General features: G+C 40.4%; 2 protein-coding genes across 2 annotated transcripts; both read right to left on the bottom strand.

The window, feature by feature from the left end:
• Nucleotides 1-251: 251 nt before the first annotated feature.
• rnf4 (ring finger protein 4) lies at nucleotides 252-6,057 on the bottom strand. The gene is made up of 8 exons (XM_083561528.1): nucleotides 5,932-6,057; nucleotides 5,446-5,526; nucleotides 5,132-5,255; nucleotides 3,357-3,433; nucleotides 3,187-3,199; nucleotides 2,859-2,982; nucleotides 2,532-2,583; nucleotides 252-992 (listed from the first exon to the last, which is right to left on the bottom strand). The coding sequence occupies exons 2-8, from the start codon at nucleotides 5,455-5,457 to the stop codon at nucleotides 843-845; spliced, it is 552 nt and encodes a 183-aa protein (XP_083417654.1). The 5' UTR covers nucleotides 5,458-5,526; nucleotides 5,932-6,057; the 3' UTR covers nucleotides 252-842.
• Nucleotides 6,058-7,881: 1,824 nt separating this feature from the next.
• Nucleotides 7,882-13,741, bottom strand: selenot2 (selenoprotein T, 2). The gene is made up of 6 exons (XM_083561526.1): nucleotides 13,408-13,741; nucleotides 12,667-12,777; nucleotides 11,508-11,634; nucleotides 11,258-11,345; nucleotides 9,471-9,617; nucleotides 7,882-8,685 (listed from the first exon to the last, which is right to left on the bottom strand). Exons 1-5 carry the CDS (start codon nucleotides 13,620-13,622, stop codon nucleotides 9,496-9,498), a joined length of 663 nt encoding a protein of 220 aa, XP_083417652.1. The 5' UTR covers nucleotides 13,623-13,741; the 3' UTR covers nucleotides 7,882-8,685; nucleotides 9,471-9,495.
• Nucleotides 13,742-20,680: the final 6,939 nt, after the last annotated feature.

Here is a 20,680-nt window from a genome sequence, read left to right as displayed (position 1 = left end):
TTAGGAAACTAAATAAAATAAAAAAGTTAATTTTTTTCCTTCATTAGTCATAGGTATCATTTTTCACATTCACAAACAAGCCGATACACGTGCAAACGATATTTTGTTCTTTAAACACAAAGATCAGTATTTAAAATATCAGATTCTAGGTTTTAACATGTATCTGCCATCAGAAGTACGGGCAAGCGCTTGCATGTGTACCTCAGATCACGCACCCAAAAAAAAAAACAAATTACTACAAGCAAACCAAAGGCATTGTAATCTTTTATTGGAATACACTTACACATTCCTTTACTGTTAACTTACTACATCTTTGTACACTCATACATACAAATATTTACAGTGAATGGATTCATGGAAGAACAAACCGCACACAGTTAGTTTGACAGATTGCGACTTTCAGAACCTAAAAGCAGATGGCAAACTTGGTCTGGACTGAGCTGAGCTCTTACTTGATATACTGTAGAGGCAATGACCTGTACAGTATGCAGCAATACGCATCATTTCTAAGCGTTCACTTTGCTTTGTCCTAACTATGTACACATTTGTAAAATACAGTAAAGCAGGTTAACACGATAGAAACCAATATTTTACTCGGCAGAAATGAACCATTTTAAAGCAATACTTTACAAAGAACTGCACTGCTTTCTGGTCTCCAGGTCCTTGATCAAATGAATGCATCTTTGGGGACTTAAACCCACTACTGTATGATACTTAGAAGCTCATGTGTTGTACCATGCCAGCTTTTTGTGTTTTGTAAGAAAGAATTTGGCAGACAGATAAGCCATAAAAGTGCAGGTCTGGTTACACAGGACAGTGAAACCGTAATGTCCCATTGTGTCTCAGATATAGATAGGGTGATACTGCTTATAAGTGAGTTTCTTCCTGCATGTTGGGCAGTTGTGAGCCCGGGCGAGGGAGTCGCGGATGCACTGGCTGCAGAACAGGTGGCCACACTTGGTGGAGACCATGAGCCTTCCGCTCTCAATAATCTAGAAAAAAAAAAAGAAGTTAAAATAAAAGATGTAAAGTAACTCCTTGTACACAAACATTAGGACTTCTAGGAACAAACTTTGGTGTTAATGTTGGCACGCGTCAGCTTTTCAGTTTTCAGGAACAGATCGCTGCGAAATGCAATGTGAGCTCTGGACACTAATTAATTGACCAATTAATATTAATTTCTATCAATAATGGAATACTTTACTTTCTGGGCTTGTATTTGCTCAGGTTTTTTTTTCATAATTAATACTAGGGGGGAAGAAAGAAAAGAAAAGAAGGGGGGGGAAAAAAAAAAAAAAAAAAAAAAAAAGGTACTGTAGTCCTTGCCCTAGTGAACTAAAATGAAGATACAGTGAGGATGGAAAATTCAAAGCACTAAGCTGGCATGCATAAGGACATTAACTAAATGCTCTATAAGTAATAAAATACACAAGTTTTTAAATTGCTTATAATCATACAAATTATTAAAATGCAAATAACACTTTTGGGTTGAGGTTTACGATTGCGGACACGTCTTTCCAAAATTACGGTAGTTTTACGAATACCGAATCACAGACTAATGATTTATAAACAAAAGACTTGTATCCAGCTTGACAAAAGCTGCAGCGGTTCATATATTTTCATATTTCAAAAGCGAATCTAGTCATTCGTGTAGCAGAATACATACAAGGGCAGCACGATTTATACAATATAGAAGGGGGCCTTTTTTGCCTCAAATTCAAGACCCAATACAGTAAAACCCCGTTGTACGAGCAAACGGAGATACGAGCAAACTCCCTCGCAAAATTTTACCCTGTTTCACGAGCAAATTTCGAAGGCACGAGCAAACCCACGCTGCCGGTTCCCCGTTTTTGGCAGAGGGTCGCATCAGTCACTTAGTTTATGACGTATCACTCAGTCGCTCTCGTTCAGTGCAGCAAAAACATAACTTTTTTTTTGTTTTATATTTTTATTTCACTAGAAATCTTGAAGAATTTCTCCCAATAAAATCAGTGATGGTGCAGTGAAAACGAAAGTAAATAGAATTACAGAGGCGGCTATGAGCGTGGTGCGCGTCTCAAACTCGCAATCAACCACTACCACATGGGTCAGTGTTAAATTATGTTTATATTACTGTAATTTGCGGTGTATTTGTTTGTTAAAATAGGCTACAATTACTTTATAAGTGCAGAAATAAGCGATTGGATGAGATCTCGGAACGGATTAAATCACTTTTACATTCATTCTAATGGGGAAAATCAGTTCGAACGTACGAGCAAATGGACCTACGAGCAATTTTCAAGAACGAATTATACTCGTACAACGGGGTTCCACTGTACTACAATAGACCTACTATTCAAATCTAGTAGAATAAGTATATTTACTATTATCAATTTGGAAAGATTTCCAAAGATATTTAAAGCTCCACATTAATATTTAAACAAATACACACATTATACATACACAGATAGACAGATAGATAGATAGACAGATAGACAGAAGAACAGAAGTCCCTGTGTGGTCAACTTGACTGAACGTGAGGTCATCATTACCTCTGTGTAAGCATCCATGCATACAGGGCAACTAACCGCTCCAGGCGTAGACCTGAACAAGAGCAAATAAACCAATGCTTTGAATCATTTACATTTTCCAAAATTTTCCCTCTATATGACTAACTGATTTCGTTTGACAGGATCAACAAACCAAAGACAAACTATGAAAATGGGAAAAAAATAAATAATAAAAAACCACCACCATATTACACACAAACTAAAACGTTGATCAAATAAGCTGATGAAGGTGAAACCATGCAGACAAGGGCTCTTATAATTTGAAAGGAAAAACAAAAGTAGAGAATACCACGATAGGCCGAGGTTTACCTGGCTCTTGCGCTCGCGTGTAGCGATGACAGAAGAGCTGGATTGAGACTTTGACTCGGCTCTTCCTCGTCATCGCTGCTCAGCACGTAACTTTCAGTGCCCTGCATACGTCTGCTCTGTGTACCTTTGAAAGATATACCGCAAATGGCAAAAGATCACACACACACACACACACACACACACACACACACACACACACAGTGTTGAACAAGCCGGTCTGCAAAAAAAATCCTGTGTTTTATCTATTAAATTCTCCAGGCAATAATGTCTCAATAGCAGTTTTTTTTATTATTTAAAAAAATATATTAAATAATACAAGGAAAATTACCATCATCCAAAAGCTGGGTTTTGCCCGGTGATCAGAAGAATTGAACAGGAGCAAAGAGAAGAACAAACATTCAATAAAAAGGCATAACGGCTGTTTAAACAGACCACACAAAGTCATGAACTTGGGAAGGACGTTCTTCTTGTTTGAGACTGAGGTAAAAGAAAACTCACCACAACCGAATCGTTGTTTGTAAGATCAACCACAGCTGGCTCTGATCCTTCACAGGTTAAATCTACTACATCTTCACCTACGAAAAAAAAACAAGAGAGAAATATGAATAAGCAAGGTGGAGAGTGAAATTTGACAATGTCCGATGACCATTTTGCTGCCTTTTTCGATCTGGGACACTCCTAAAACATTTAAAATACTCTCCTAAAAACATGCTCCAAACGTGAGGAAACCGATTCCCAGCATCAGCTTTGACCCTGTTCAGTGTGACCTTAAATGTTAAAACGAGTAGGAAAAAAAACAAATGAATTAGGGGTGAGGTGGGGGGGGTCTGTGGCACATGTTCTTACAGGAAAGCAATGACCAGAATTAATTATACACTCTAAAATTTCTAATGACAGGCAAGTGCTTAATTCCTCTTATTCTGCAACATTTTTATGTTGTAAAATGTGAGAACGTTTGTTTCTGTCATCACTTCTATAACGTTCCTGGCATTATAGAAGTATTTCGCCACCTTTATACCAATAAATTTAAAGAATTAATAAAAAATTAAAAAAATGAGCTGCTTCTCACGCCTACATAAAACATCCAAATAAAACTGAAACCGGATTTCAGGGACTGACCAGCACATGGTTGTGGTTTGAATATCTCAGAAAGCCCTGGAATATTCCATGCACAAGATCCTTGATTTTACATGAAAAGGTTCTGCAGGTGGAAAACCAGTGCTGTGAGAAAGTAGGTCTGAGCTGATAGTAAGGGTTTGGTAATTACGAGGTGGTATCAAAAACTTTCAAGACTAATGGTGCTAACTGATCCTGCGTTAAACTTAGCAAATCTGCCACGGAGACACTTGACATACGGCGAGGTGTTTTGAGACGCGTGCGTGCGTGCGTCAACAGAGATCATCTTCACCGAGCTCGACCCCCGAAAATGTTGAAACCATTCGACAACTCGTGCATGACGATCGTCTGAGAATGATCCACACGATCGCGCTTCCGCTCCCACCCTACTCGCAAGATTTGGCTTCTGTCGACTTCGTTTAGACACCATTGTGGAGATCCAGCACGAGTCGCTGGAGGTGCTTTACACGCTTTAAAAAAAGAAGACTTCAGGACATATTCCAGAAGTGCCAGGAACCCTGAAAGTGCTGTATTTCTGTGCAAGGGACCATTTCAAAACATTGATACCACCTCGTAATATAATCCCTCTTTGCAACCCAGGTGCACAGAAAAGCATGACGAGGTTCACATGAAGTTGAACCTTTAATTGAAACCGACTACAACTGTAGAAGACAAAACCAGAAACTAGACCACTGAAGCAGGTATTTTATAGATGGTTATACATGATGAAAGTCACGAGTTTTTTTAATCATCATGTCATTGACTTCAGGTCTATTAATAGCTGGGGAAACCAGCCTGTATCAGACATTTTGTATTTTCAATCCGCTGGCATCAACTTTCCTTTCAGGAGAGAAATTCTGGGCTTTGAATCTATGCACCACCAAATTGGCACAGCCGGACCTGTAAGCAAAATCTGGGTTTGGCCAATGACACGCAATACACAGCTTAAATAAAAATGATATACAAGGAAAATCCACATTAGTTCAAAGGAGTCAGTCAGCTAGTGTTCTCCATCAGCCCTGTAGTCGCTGTTTGCGTCCCTGTGAACGCGATCATCTTTCAGCGAAGAAGCAACCGATTCTCCCAAACGCTTTCTATGTCTGGATACAAACTGCCTTCCATTTGCAGCGTCCCACCCGGAAAAGATCTCCACTCACTGCTTAACCTGGTGCCTTCTAGAACGTCAATGGTTTCCACTGAGGCCTGAGACATCTGCATCCTACTTCTTTTGCTGTTTCGTCTGGAACATGCAGTGGAACTTGTTCGTCTCTTCCTCTGAGTCTACAACAGAATATACATAAATATTAAATGAAAATGGGCTAGATCAGACGACCCGCAGAGGGGAGGTAACCTAAATGAGACAAACCGCAAAAGCAGACTCCAACCCACACGCATGGCTTATATGTGATCAAGGCAAGTCACGTGGACACCATTAGGTCACGTGAGCAACCAAGGCCAAGCAATCACTCACCGTGGTGCTCATGATTGATTTGACACGACGTTTCTCAACACGTGGAGAAGATCGAAATGTTCACTGATCTCAGTACAAAACCTAGAAGCAGAACAGACGGCTGTTAGATTGACATTGACTGGATAGAGCTGTTTAGATGTAGCTAGCATGTCACACTGAGGCTCATATTAGATATTCTTAAAGGAAGCATAGAGAATACACAGAGAGGCTCATATTAATAACCTCTTATCTCCAGTATCATGTTCTATACTAAATTCAATCGAAACATCGGTGTAAAATCTACTTCCGGTCCAACAGCTAACAATCACACAACCAGCAAAGCTAAGATGTTAGCCTGCAAAGCTTTGTCTTGCTTCCTGGTTTATTTCATTCTTTTTTTTCCTCCACGCAAAAATTTCCAAACGTCGATATATTTAAAAAATAAAAACAGTAATATGGCTGAAATGACTATCTATATTTTATATATAAGATTTCTCTTTTACACACTTGTACAAATCCTCGACAAGCAAAGCCAGCTTCTGGTTCAAAAAATGCAAATACATCTTAAGTCACACTTCGCACCCTATCCCCTATGCACTACCTAGGGATTAATACAATAGATTCCCGTGTCAGAATTAGTGCACTGCTTTACTAATGTGCAGCTGTTTAGGATACAGCCCTAGACAACACGAAGAAGTCATAGGGTTAATACTGACACCTATCGGTGTCCAGGGAAACATCTATCAGGGCCACTGTTTACAAAGTATTTGGATTTCGAGACACACTCTCCATTACTTTGCACTATTGACCCCAGGTACCTGAACTGCTCCACCTTCTCCACCTCTTCACCCTGCAACCACACCACTCCACTGCCCTCCCTCTCATTCACACATGTACTCTGTCTTACTTCTACTGAATTTCATTCCCCTTCTCTCCAGCATGTACCTCCACAACTCCAGGCTCTTCTCAACCTGCTCCCTAATCTCACCACAAATCACAATATCATCATAATCCGTGAAGCCTCCTGTCTGAAGAAAAGAGTGCAGGCAGGGTGGAGTGGGTGGAGAAGAGTGTCAGGAGTGATTTGTGATAGAAGGGTATCTGTAAGAGTGAAAGGGAGAGTTTATAGGACTGTGGTGAGACCTGCGATGTTTTATGGTTTAGAGACAGCGGGATTGCAGTCCACTTCCAAGTTCGTCACTGGGAGGTGAAAAGGAAACCGGGAAACCCAGAGAACATCCAAAACATCACAAATGTAGTAACCCAAGATCAGTGTCAAAGCTGGAAACTTGTAGCAGTGATGGGGAAAGGGCTACTGACACCCTTTTCATAAACATGTTATTTATGTTTAAAATGAGTTTTTACTGATGTAGTGATTGGTGTTGTTAATGTTAGGATTGGCTGTGATACGTTTATCAGGAGATGCTCTTCCCTGACCTGTGTTTAACATATGGGAAAAGCATAGACAATAGCAAATATAGATCAATTTGGTGGTCATTTTTATGGTATCTCCTCCTGTTATCTTGTCCTGTAAACACCTAAAGAAAATTAGATAGCAGACATTTAAGACTGTGTGAGGAAGACTTGGATAGATGGAGACTGGAAGGAAAAGGTACATATATGTAAAGTGAAAGAAAGTGGGATGGTGTATGGTTAATTGGTTTATCCAATCTTCTTTTTTTTTGTTTGGTTAAAAAGAAAAAAAAAGAAAAAAAAGAACATGCAATAGAAACCCCTTAGTGATAGAATTTCAGGCTGGTAGTTCTTTTAAGGTTTTACGAAAATCCGTTACCCTTCTTCTTCTTTCGGCTGCTCCCATTAGGGGTCGCCACAGCGGATCATCCGTCTCAATACCCCCGTCCTCTACATCTGCCTCTTTCAAACCAACTACCTGCATGTCCTCCCTCACCACATCCATAAACCTCCTCCTTGGCCTTCCTCTTTTCCTCCTTCCTGGTGGTTCCATCCTCAGCATTCTCCTACCGATATACCCCATGTCCCTCCTCTGCACACGTAGAAACCATCTCAATCTCGCCTCCCTCACCTTGTCTCCAAAACGTCCTACATGCGCCGTCTGTCTAATAAACCTCATTTCTAATCCTGTCCATCCTCCTCACTCCCAACAAAAACCTCAACATCTTCAGCTCTGCTACCTCCAGCTCCACCTCCTCTCTAGATACAGTAACCAAATCTGCAATTTTAATATTGCTTGTTCAAATGTAGCCAGGACCGGCTACATTTTATTTTAAAAAGTGGATTTTAACAATAGCAGTATTCCATTAAAAAAAGTAAGATTTAATCCAAGTGTGTATCAATCCAGCACAAGAAATCAGAGTTGGTATCGCAAAAAACTTTCATACTGCATTCTCACTAAATTTTATAATTTTTTTTCTAACATAAATACCCTCAATATAGATTTTTGATAGAGGAATAATGTGAATGTGATAAATGCACAAACATTTTTATAGTCTTTATTTTTTGAAACAATGATCAAATATCAGTGCTCTTGAGCTAAATTCCAACAAAATGTCACCTAGGTTACAATTTCATGACTAAGATTAGAAGAGGATTCTCATTACTCCACCCAAATGGGGGGGAAAAAAGAACAAAATTGGAGCTTTTTAAAATGAGGAGTACCTTTTATATTATTACAACACCTTTTCTAAACAGGCAACTTAACATTGCTACGAAAAGATTGAAGAACTAAAGAGACAGAATGAACCTGCGGATCCCAATAGATACCATGTTTCCCCATCAAATCCCGGCTCAGCTGATCAAATTACAGCTTTAAATAAAAGTGTTATGGTAAACAAATTGCATGTTGGCACAAATATTTCCCTGACCCTGAAGAAGTGATCCAACAATTTAAATATGTAGATATATGCAAAAGATCCTGTATACATGGCGCCACGTGATAAACATATCTATGATGATTCAAACATTTGCAAACCAATGGGAGACATTTATGACACATTTCTGACTGCCACATATTTGGTCATACTTGCTCATAAATCTCTAATTTCAGCATTTAAAAACAAAAGGTTAGTGCGTCCAACTCGTGAATGACGTTCACACCACGGATGCTAATAGCATGCTGGCCGGCAGAGATCGAGTCAGTCTGGAGGAGTGCGTCGCTGGCCAGAGGAAGGGTGTGTGATGGCAGGAGCATCCAGTCTGCACCCACAGCAAGCTGTTTGCAGTGCAGGCCTTCATTAAGCCATGGTCCACGGTCCCTCTGCCCAGAAAAACAGCCCCAGACACCTGCACGTCAAAGAAAAGATTATTAACGCTTGTATTAAATGTATAATGAGGTTTAAATGCACCTGTGAAGTACGAATGTAATCCTTTTTATGTGTGGAAAATGGTGTAAATCTCACAAAGCCTCACAAATGTATTAAGTGGCAGACCACAAGTTTGTTTAGTCGCCGCCATGGACTTTTCTTTTATATATTTTTTTTACTTGAAAACATACACAACTGTGCTAGGGGTGTGTGTGTGTGTGTGTGTGTGTATATATATATATATATATATATATATATATATATATATATATATATATATATATATATATATATATATATATATATATAAAACTTTTTATAGAACACACACACACACACACACACACACACACACACACACACACACATATATATATATATATATATATTTTTTTTTTTATTATATAAAAATAAAGATAAGATATTATGTAATCTTTTATTTACCCATTTTTTATCTAAAAATGTTTTAAACATGTAAAAACGTTGCTGTACAAAAATGTTAAAAAATAAATTTAAAAAACAAAACAAAAAACAAGACAAGCGGTTTTATGTTTTGCATTTAAAACTGCTTTACGTTTTGCATAGAGGAGACTGCTTGCACTTGGCATGCATGCAGTAATGTGTCATGTATGATGTCAGCCTCAATTCAATCGTGATATCAGGGAAAATCATCTGTGTTTTAAAAAAAAAAAGAAAAAAAAAGAAAAAGAAAAAAGAAAAAAGAAAAAAGGAAGAAGGCCTCAGTTTACTGGCCTTAACACTTGCCTCTGTCTCAGCTTGAACAGCTGTGCTACTGCGAGGCAAATTTGACGTTGTCGGCCTGATTCATCTTGAGGTGGTTGTCCAGAATGTGGAAAAGCTCCTGGATGTTTGGTACATACCCTGACTGCAGCTTTGACCAAATGGGAACATCTAAAACAATGACAAGAGTGTATGAAGTACAAAAAATACGCAAGCTGAACACTTTGACCGTAGTGTCGGCCTCATTCATGAGATCTTCTAATGCATTACACTGCACATGCTCTGAGGCGAACAATAATGGTCTGTTTTACCAAGACAATTATTTTACGGTGACATTATATGGAAGGACATGTTTATTTCATGTTATTCAACAGATTAAATGTGTTTTGATTTTAATAAATGTTGTGAATCACTTTGCGCAACAAAAGTGCAGATAAACGCGCTAAAGTTTGTTGATATTATTATTCATTCATTCATTTTCTCCCGCTTATCCGTAATTCGGGTCACGGGGGCAGTAGTTTAAGCAGGAGCCCCGCCTTCGACTGCTGCCCAATCCTCACAGCACCGTCTCTCACGGTCCCTCCTGCAGGTGGTGAGCCCACGGGAAGGCGGCCCCACGTCACTCCGACGTCATGGACCTTGATATTTCCCTCGTAAGGGACCCCCGGAGCATAGTTCGGGGCCTGGACCTTGCTCAAGGGCCCAAGAGTGGCAGCTTGGCGATACCGGGGCTTGAACCCCAGACCTTCCGATCGGCAACCCAGCGCCTTAACCGCTGGAGCCACCACTCCAGCGGTTGATATTATTAACTTCCCGAAATTAAAAAAGGCATTAGTGAGAAAATTACTATTTATGACTGCAATGAAAGGTTTTAAGAGGAGGCTCTTTGCTCGTCACATGTACATTACAGCACAGTAAAACTCTCTTTGCATTTTCCAGCAGTGTTATGAAGCTTAATATAACAAACCACTCACAATCTCAAAGACTAAAGATCGACAGATTAATCTGCACCGATAGTTGACTGCTGGAACTTTCTTTCGGCTTCACCCATTAGGGGTCGCCACAGCGGATCATCCGTGTTCATGATCCGCATGTTTGATTTGGCACGTTTTTACGCTGGATGCCCTTCCTAACGCAACCCTCCCTATTTATCCGGGATTGGGACCGGCACTAAGAGTGCACTGGCTTGTGCAACCCTAATGGCTGGGGTTGGTTCCCTGACCGGGGATAGAACCCGGGCCACAACGGTGAGAGCGCCGCATCCTAACCACTAGACCACTGCTGGAACAATAGGCAAAAATCTATACAGAGCGGACTGGAAGCCATTACATGAGCGGCCTCTAGAGGTGAATCACTGACACCACATGCTGTTTGTCTTTACATGTGAGACTGCGTGCTGAACGGAGAGCGCTATATTATTATTCATTTATTAATTATATTGTTCTATTTATTAATTAATATATTCATTTTTTTTTTATTTAGTAAATTTTCATGATTCACAAAGTATTTTGTAATAAAGTTCGGTACTATTTTACATGGAGTGTTATGTTTGTATGTATTTTTTTAATCCAGTATTCACTTTTAAAACTATCGGTTGATGCATTGGTAATCGGCAAGTACCATCCAACCTAGCAATCAGTAAAATCCACTATTGGTCGAACTTTCACTTGATTTTGCTCAACTGTCATTACTCCAACTAATCTTTCCTTTCAGTCAATATCCACTAACACACACAAACTGTATAAATAATAATAATAATAATACCCTTTCAGAAAATAAACATTAATAAAAAAAAAAAAAAAGAACAATACCATTTAACGTTATCTCAAATGCTCCTGTAGACAATAACTGGGTCTCTAACATGTTACTGAGGAAGAACACCATGAGACACGAGAATATCTGAAAGAAAAAGCAAATGCAGTTATAAGACATAAGCATGTCAACAGTCTAAGGAGAAGCGCATCACATTTTCCTCTACATCACCTCCCTGCTCCTATGTGCCACTTTCTACATTTATCAGAACACCTACTGCACACATACTTGGAACGGGGCATTTCTTACCTTATTTTCTTGACCCCAGGACCAAACTCTTGGTGTGTTTGCTCCGAGCATTTGGAAAGGATTCTGTCCAGTGACGATCAGGGCAATGGCGAGCAGTTTAAAATAGGAGATGAAATTTGCGATATATCTGGAGGAATTAAACATAAAAAAAGCAAGGCTTTCATGTACAAAAAAGTTCAAGGAAAAGTCCACCATCAATCCATCTATTAACAGCATCATTATGACCTCATGGCTATATCATCAGAGACGGGTTTGTCATACAGTGAGATTAAAGGCCAATACTAAAGCAAGAAACCCAATTAACACAATTCAACAAGTTCAACTCCTTTCACTGTAGCCGCAGCTGCACCACCTGCACACATCATCTCTAACACAAGCACCAACATTCACCTCATAAAATACCCCTGGGTTTTCTTTTTTTTTTTTTTTTTTTTTTAATGATCTGCAAGACAAATTGTGTATTTTGTGCAAATTCTGAAGACAAATGTATAAATAATTCTTGAAAAAGCGTAACATCTGTTTTTGGAGTGTTTCGGCCGCCCTTTCCTCACAATGTCCATCTTTTCTAAAGAAAAAAGACATTTCTTGAAAATAGCCTTGCAAATGACATGCAACCGAATAAATTTCTTCCTTCTCTGATAGCGATTGTAAAAATAAAAATAAAAATATTTGGGCCGTTTGCTTTAGATTTCGGTTCGCTAGCCCTGTACGCTCTCTGACCCTCCCATCAACGGCGGTGAAAATGCTGAGGTTGTCGAACACCTGCTAGATGGCTCTGGTGTTGCCAACACACAATCTGGTTTGTTAAAGCAACAGCTTCAAGCAACATGTTCCTCACACTACAGGCACTGTGGATTCGAAAGGCCTCAAGAGATTCCTTTGACCCTGGCAACAATATGATACAAACAGACACTCCATGAAAACAGCATAACCAAGAAAAAAGCTATGAAATGAAGAGAACAGACTATTGGGAGTATTTTAACTAATTCATGGAAAAACAAATACATTAATAAGTATGTCATTGACTCTGGTAGTGTTTAAGCCAGGGGTAAAAAAAAAAAAAAAAGGCCTTGTTGACCCTGATGTCCCACCACCGGTATTTTATAGATATTTTCAGGATATCTGAAGCAGCTTTAGGACTGTAGGACTGGGAACTGACTTGTTGAGGAGTTTGGGAGGATAATTTTCCCCGTGGATTCGGATGTCCGGGTACAGCTGGCTGATAGACCGGGAGTACTCCTGGAACACCTTACTGTACCCTCAGGAAATACTGTAAACAAACATGAAAATTATTATTATACATCATTACAATTTTCCTCACCAGAAAAACACCTTTCAAAGGGACATTCTAAAACGCTTAACATGTCTTGAACTCAGTAAACACCAATAATAAAGCACAATTATGTAGGCTAAAAGGCAGGCTGTTTTATCGCATTAAGCCACGTTACGCTTTTTTCCTTTATGGTCGATGGGAGAAAAAGGATTAACGCGTAATAAAGCGTCCGTATTCAGGACGCATGCGCGTGTCTGTACATAGCATGCTTTATTATTATTGTATTAACTAAATTCATTCTGTTATAAACGCTGCATTTACGCATTCATTCACGTTTTAGAATGTCCTCTTTTAAATATGACATTTTGTAAGATCGCAAATGTGGATTTAGATTTTAAACCCCCGTCTGAACGACTGCTCAGCCATACACTGTACATCAGGCCGCCATCTTGGGCCCAATCCCAAATCGCTGTCTACTTCCTATACTCGTACACTACACAGGGTAGAAAAACAACGGCGCCTGTACACTATGAAGTGTAGTCAAAATGAGAGAGACGGTCATTAGGGACCCGGCCTCAGTTTTTATTGATAATAATAAAGAGAGGCTCTTTAACGTTATGCTCTCACCAGTATTGAAACTTCAGCACTGGCCCGATGTAGAATTTGGGCTTGTTCTGCCTCTGGGTGTTCGGCTCCAGGAAGCCGTCGGAGGCCATGCTGCTCTTCGCGGCCTGCTGCTCAAGCTGCTCTGTCGCAGTCCGACCGAGATAAATATCTCTCACGGTCACAGCCGTAAACAGCAGCAGAGCCGTTAATATGCCCGTGTGGCTATATTCGGCCATTTCTGTGCGGAAAACCGCATCTAAGTGCGACGCCCAGGCCACTTACAGGAGGAACAACTTCACCCACAGGATCTGTGTCTGCCTGTACTGACAGCTTGACGGGTTGCCAGATATGCGCATCAAAAAAATCCCCAAACCAGAAAGGGTGTTTTCTCTAACGCTAACCATGTGCGTTACCATGTGTGCAGTTTCATGTCAGAACAAAGAATAGATGCGAAATTCTGCGTGACATGACATACGGATATGCTGCAGTGGGTCTTTTGAGGTGTTTTGAGTGGCATGTGCACTTATAGAGAAGAAAAACCTCAAGAAGATCTTCAATGAGCTCAACACCCAAAAATGTCGAAACCATTCAGCAACTTGTGCATGATGATCGTCGGAGAACTATCCACATGATCTCACTTCCGCATCCACCCCATTCACCAGATTTGACTCCTGTGGACTTCCTGAAGATGGCGCTCCAGCTCAAAGGTCACGTTTTTTTTTTTTACACCATTGCAGAGATCCATCTCTAAGGTCTTCGACACGCTTTCAGGACATATTCCAGAAGTGTCAGGAAGGGGACTATTTTGAAGGGAATAGTGTGTAAACATAAATAAATAAAATACTTTCTTGTAAACAGAGCTTTTGTGTACACACAGCTTATTTAGTTGTAAACATTTATACTCTCCTATTCTCACAATTTTAACATTGGTAATTATTATTGAGAATATCCAAAATCTGAACATGCAACTATGCAGGATGGTGACTATTTTGCGAATAAAAATGTATCTGCACTGCTGCCATGAAAACCCCAAAATGCAATTAAATACACAGCTCATTTTTATTATTTATGATTTTTTTTATTAATTTCCTAACTTTTTTTTTTGCATCTTAAAAATGAAACAAATAACATTCAATAATACAATCATAAATAAAGCCCTGTATCTGTGTCCTTTGTTTTTCTCTCTACACATGTATAAATACAAAAATCAAAAGTCACAATGGGCCCTAGTTTGGTCATCTCATGAGTGTTATTCTATTCATACCACAGGCAAGGATCATTTTACTGTATTAATGTATAAAATTCTGTATAAAATGTGTTCCATGAGGTTATCACTTATGCTTTAGCAGTTATAAACAAGTGTTTCATCAACAGCCAATTTTTCATGATAGCGAGAAACCAGATATTGCAAAATCCTGAATATTTGTCATTTTCTCGAAAACATACTATGACTATTGAGAACACTGACACTTCAGGCTCCTTACATAAATGTCACATAACACTTTTACCATATCTTGATTAAATCTAATCTTTATGTGGAGAATCTTTAATGTAAGTCTCTTAAAAAGTAGTCCCTATAGATACATTAACGTTAAAACAAATATTTGAAAATAAACGTGAAAACTGTCAGAGTTGCAGTTATAGAAAACTGTAAAGACCAATCAATACTAAAAAATGTATCTGTGTTGTGCTAGAAAACATTAATATAGTGGTATATAGAGTGGTCCTGTAGCCTTTCATCAAGGTCAATGGCTTTTTTTGCTGTATTCATTTTATTTTTAATCATACTCAAAAAATATAAACATCTTCTTCTTCTTCTTCTTTCGGCTGCTCCCATTAGGGGTCGCCACAGCGGATCATCCGTCTCCATACCACCCTGTCCTCTACATCTGCCTCTTTCACACCAACTACCTGCATGTCTTCCCTCACCACATCCATGTACCTCCTCCTTGGCCTTCCTCTTTTCCTCCTACCTGGTGGCTCCATCTTCAGCATTTTTCTACCAATATAATTCATGTCCCTTCTCTGCACATGTCCAAACCATCTCAATCTCGCCTCCCTCACCTTGTCACCAAAACATCCTACATGTGCTGTCCCTCTAATAAACTCATTTCTAATCTTGTCCATCCTCGTCACTCCCAACGAAAACCTTAACATTTTCAGCTCTGCTACCTCCAGCTCCACCTCCTGTCTTTTACTCAATGCCACTGTCTCTAATCCATACAACATCGCAGGTCTCACCACAGTCCTATAAACTTTCCCTTTCATTCTTGCAGATACCCTACTATCACAAATCACTCCTGTCACTCTTCTCCACCCACTCCACCCTGCCTGCACTCTTTTCTTTACTTCTCTAACACACTCTCCATTACTTTGCACTGTTGACCCCAGGTACCTGAACTCCTCCACCTTCTCCACCTCTTCTCCCTGCAACCGCATCACTCCACTGCCCTCCCTCTCATTCACACACATGTACTCTGTCTTACTCCTACTGACTTTCATTCCCCTTCTCTCAAGCGCATATCTCCACCTCTCCAGGCTCTTCTCAACCTGCTCTCTACTCTCACCACAAATCACAATATCATCTGCAAACATCATAGTCCAGGGAGACTCCTGTCTGACCTCGTCTGTCAACCTGTCCATCACCACTGCAAACAGGAAAGGGCTCAGGGCCGATCCTTGATGCAGTCCAACCTTCACCCTGAACCAGTCTGTCGTACCTACTGCACACTTCACTGCCGTCACACTGTCCTCATACATGTCCTGCACCACCCTCACATACTTCTCTGACACACCTGACTTCCTCATACAATACCACAACTCCTCTCTCGGTACCCTGTCGTACGCTTTCTCTAAATCCACAAATACACAATGCAGCTCCTTCTGTCCTTCTCTATACTTCTCCATCAACATCCTCAAAGCAAATAAGGCATCTGTGGTGCTCTTCCTCGGCATGAAACCATACTGTTGCTCACAGATGTTCACCTCTTCTCTCAGCCTGGCTTCCACTACTCTTTCCCATAACTTCATGGTGTGACTGATCAACTTAATTCCCCTGTAGTTACTGCAGGTCTGCACATCTCCCTTATGCTTAAAGATCGGTACCAGCACACTCCTTCTCCATTCCTCAGGCATCCTCTCCCCTTCCAGAATTCTGTTAAACAATCTGGTTAAAAACTCCACTGCCATCTCTCCTAAACATCTCCACGCTTCTACCGGTATGTCATCTGGTCCAACCGACTTTCCATTCTTCATCCTCTTAATCGCTGCTCTCACTTCCTCCTTACTAATCCTATCTACATCCTGCTTCACCAACTCCACATCCTCCAATCTTCTCTCTCTCTGATTTTCCTCATTCATCAGCTGCTCAAAATACTCCCTCCATCTTCTCAACACACTCTCCTCACTAGTCAACACATTTCCCTCTCCATCCTTTATTGCTCTAACTTGCAGTACATCCTTCCCAGCTCGGTCCCTCTGCCTGGCCAATCGGTATAAATCCTTTTCTCCTTCCTTAGTGTCCAACCTCTTATACAGCTCCTCATATGCCTTTTCCTTGGCTTTCGCCACATCCCTTTTTACCTGCTGCCGCATCTCCTTGTACTCCTGCCTACTTTTCTCATCACTCTGTCGATCCCACTTCTGTTTTGCCAACCTCTTTCCCTTAATGCTCTCCTGCACTTCCTCATTCCACCACCACGTCTCCTTGTCTTGCTTTCTATTTCCAGATGTCACACCAAGTACTTTTCTAGCTGCCTTCCTCATCACTCCTGCAGTAGTTGCCCAATCATCCGGCACCTCTTCACCACCACCAAGCCCCTGTCTGACCTCTTCCCTGAACCTCACACCACACTCTTCATCCTTCAGTTTCCACCATCTTATTCTTCTTTCAATCCTTACTTTCCTCCTCTTCTTCTTCGCCTCCAAAACCATCCTACAGACCACCATCCGATGCTGTCTAGCTACACTGTCCCCCGCCAACACCTTACAGTCTACAATCTCCTTCAGGTTGCATCTCCTACACAGAACATAATCCACCTGTGTGCACCTTCCTCCACTCTTATACGTCACCCTATGATCCTCCTTCTTCTTAAAATACGTGTTCACCACTGCCATTTCCATCCTTTTTGCAAAATCTACCACCATCTGCCCTTCCACATTCCTCTCCTTAAAACCATACCTACCCATCACCTCCTCATCACCTCTGTTCCCTTCACCTACATGCCCATTAAAGTCTGCCCCATTCACCAATCGTTCTTTCCTAGGTACACCATCTACCACTTCATCTAATTCACTCCAGAATCTTTCCTTCTCCTCCATCTCACAGCCAACTTGTGGAGCATAGGCACTGATGACATTTATCATCATCCCTTCAACCTCCACCTTCACGATCATCACCCTATCAGAAACTCTCTTCACCTCCACTACACTCTTACTGTACTCTTCCTTCAGAATCACCCCTACACCATTTCTCTTTCCATCCACACCATGATAAAACAGTTTAAATCCACCTCCAATGTTCCTGGCCTTACTCCCTTTCCACTTGGTCTCCTGAACACACAGCATATCTACCTTTCTCCTCTCCATCATATCAGCTATCTCTCTCCCTTTACCCGTCATAGTACCAACATTTAAAGTACCAACCCGAACCTCTACTCTCCTACACTGCTCCTTTTCCTGCCGTCTCTGTAGACGTCTTCCTCCTCTCCTTCTCCTCCTTCGGCCAACAGTAGCCCAATTTCCACCGGTACCCTGTCGGCTAACGATACCTGTGGCGGTCGTTGTTAACCCGGGCCTCGACCGATCCGGTATGAAATTCTCATTTGTGATCCGCATATTTGATTTGGCACATGTTTTACGCTGGATGCCCTTCCTAACGCAACCCTCCCCATTTACCCGGGCTTGGGACCGGCACTAAGAGTGCACTGGCTTGTGCCCCCCTAATGGCTGGGTTAAAAAAAATATAAACATAAATAATCAAATAAGGAATTTACAGTGCAGTTAAAAATTTAGAATAAGACAGGAGCTCAGTACTTTTAGATGAATGGACCTGAATATATGAAAACCTGTGCGCATTTTGAGGGAATATTGCGGGTGTGGCAACCCAGCTCCTAACCCTTAGGCGAAATTTCTGGATAAAGACGCTTCAAAATACGAGCCCTTTCACAGCGCTTCGTTATGGCGCCCTCTGCTGGTGACAACGTAGTACAGCTATTGCTGCATCACCTGATGCTGTGTGAGATTTGGGTTTAAATAAATGTACGATTTTACAAAATGCTCTTTAGTTCTTTCATATAATTGACTTCACCCTTTCATATGATAGATATGATAGATAAACACACAGACACACACCCCTAGGAGCAATTAACTATAGCCAGTTCACCTACCACCATATTATGGGAAAATGAAGGAAACTGGACAACCCTGAAGAAACCCACAGAGACATTGGCAGGACAAATGAAACTCCACACTGACTAAAGCCTGATACAGTACCACCTAATTCTCCTGTTTCCTACTTGCAAAAAGGTCAAAGCGCTCATGTGCACAGCAAATGGAAACCTTCCTTCCTTACAAACAAACAAACAAATCTGAATAATTGACAAACATAATGCAGCATTGATCACTGAAGGCAATTATTTTCACGGAAAAGTACAAGCACTTGAAGGCAGTAAAAGTCAAATCGAATGCCACGGTAAATTTCCCCATGGATTGGGTATCCAAGGGATTTCAGTAAGATCTTCAAGCCATTTTATTTCAATGTACTTGTGGGGCAGCCAGGAAACTCCATGACTTGACAGGTTTTTTTATTTTTTATTTTTTTATTTAACTACAGCACCATCTGGTGGCACCGAGCTGTTACTGTAATATCCATGCTTTTTTTCATGACTGAAATGGAATAATGCATGAAAGGCAATTTCTTATATATTTACCCCAGGGATTCATTATTAGTTGGGGGTTTAATTCGGCGTTCTGAAGTCACTGCCTCATATACCACACACACAAAAAATCCAAAGCCTTATCTATTAGATAAGGTGGACAAGTACATACATATATACAAGGAATTGGTGATTGAACCGACTCTGAACTCTGAGTTAACTATGAGTTAAAGTAGAAATACACTGGGTAAACTATTACTCCAGTAAAAGTGCTCCCTTTAAACTTTCACTTGAATAAAAGTACAAAAGTATTTGCTATCAGATTGTCCAAAGTACTAGAATTTATTATGGCTCGAATCTTCCTATTATAATTTTTTGTCACAAGACTCTTTGCTTAATCAACTCAGTTTATTAAAAAAGACTCTTAGCACACCGATCTATTAATAGAATAGTATTAATTAGTCAAACATTGATTGATTTGACTACAAAACAGGAGGTGGAGCTGGAGGTAGCAGAGCTGAAGATGTTTAGATTTTCGTTTGGAGTGACGACGATGGACAGAATTAGAAACGAGTTTATTAGAGGGACAGCGCATGAAGGACGTTTTGGAGACAAGTTGAGGGAGGCGAGATTGAGATGGTTTGGACATGTGCAGAGGAGGGACATGGGGTATATCAGTGAGAGAATGCTGAGGATGGAGCCACTAGGAAGGAGGAAAAGAGGAAGACCAAGGAGGAGGTTTATGGATGTGGTGAGGGAAGACATGCAGGTAGTTGGTTTGAAAGAGGCAGATGTAGAGGACAGGGGGGGTATGGAACCGCTGTGGCAACCCCTAATGGGAGAAGCCGAAAAAAGAAGAAGAGGTCAAACATTAATTGATATTTATTAAAATGATCATGAACCCAAAAGCTTTCATAAAAAAAAAAAAAAAAAAAATCATGTAAATAAGGTCACAAGTGTTGTGGCAAGTTCAAGTCAAAAGATTCTTCCACCATTTATTCCTCTCAAAATCTTCTGCTTGCTGTTGAACTGATGCTGAACTGTATGTTAGTGTAAGTAAATACCACCAAGCGCCAATCAAAACAAGTTCAAAACAGAGCGTGCGCTCGACCCTGATTGGTGGCTCGTTGAGTGTTTGACCAGTTACATTTTTATCCTCATAAATAAAAAGGAACGACTGATTTTGCAAAATGTAGTTGAGTAAAAAGATATTTAATTTAAAAATGTAGTGAGGTTCAAGTAAAAGTGCCCCTAATGAAAATACTTCAGTAAAGTACAGATAAACTGTCAACCAATGTTCTGAATGATGGATGTGATCGAATTGTGGCATGGTATTATTTATTTACTAAAACATTAGCCAATTTTCTGTGGTAATACTGGAATAAAACACTTCAGGATGCACTTATATTGGAGAATTC

Source organism: Silurus aristotelis (genome assembly GCF_946808225.1).
Source record: "Silurus aristotelis genome assembly, chromosome: 14".
NCBI classification, from domain to species: Eukaryota; Metazoa; Chordata; class Actinopteri; order Siluriformes; family Siluridae; genus Silurus; species Silurus aristotelis.
The sequence above is the reverse complement of the archived record's forward strand: the minus strand, read 5'-3'. Positions and strand labels throughout refer to the sequence as shown.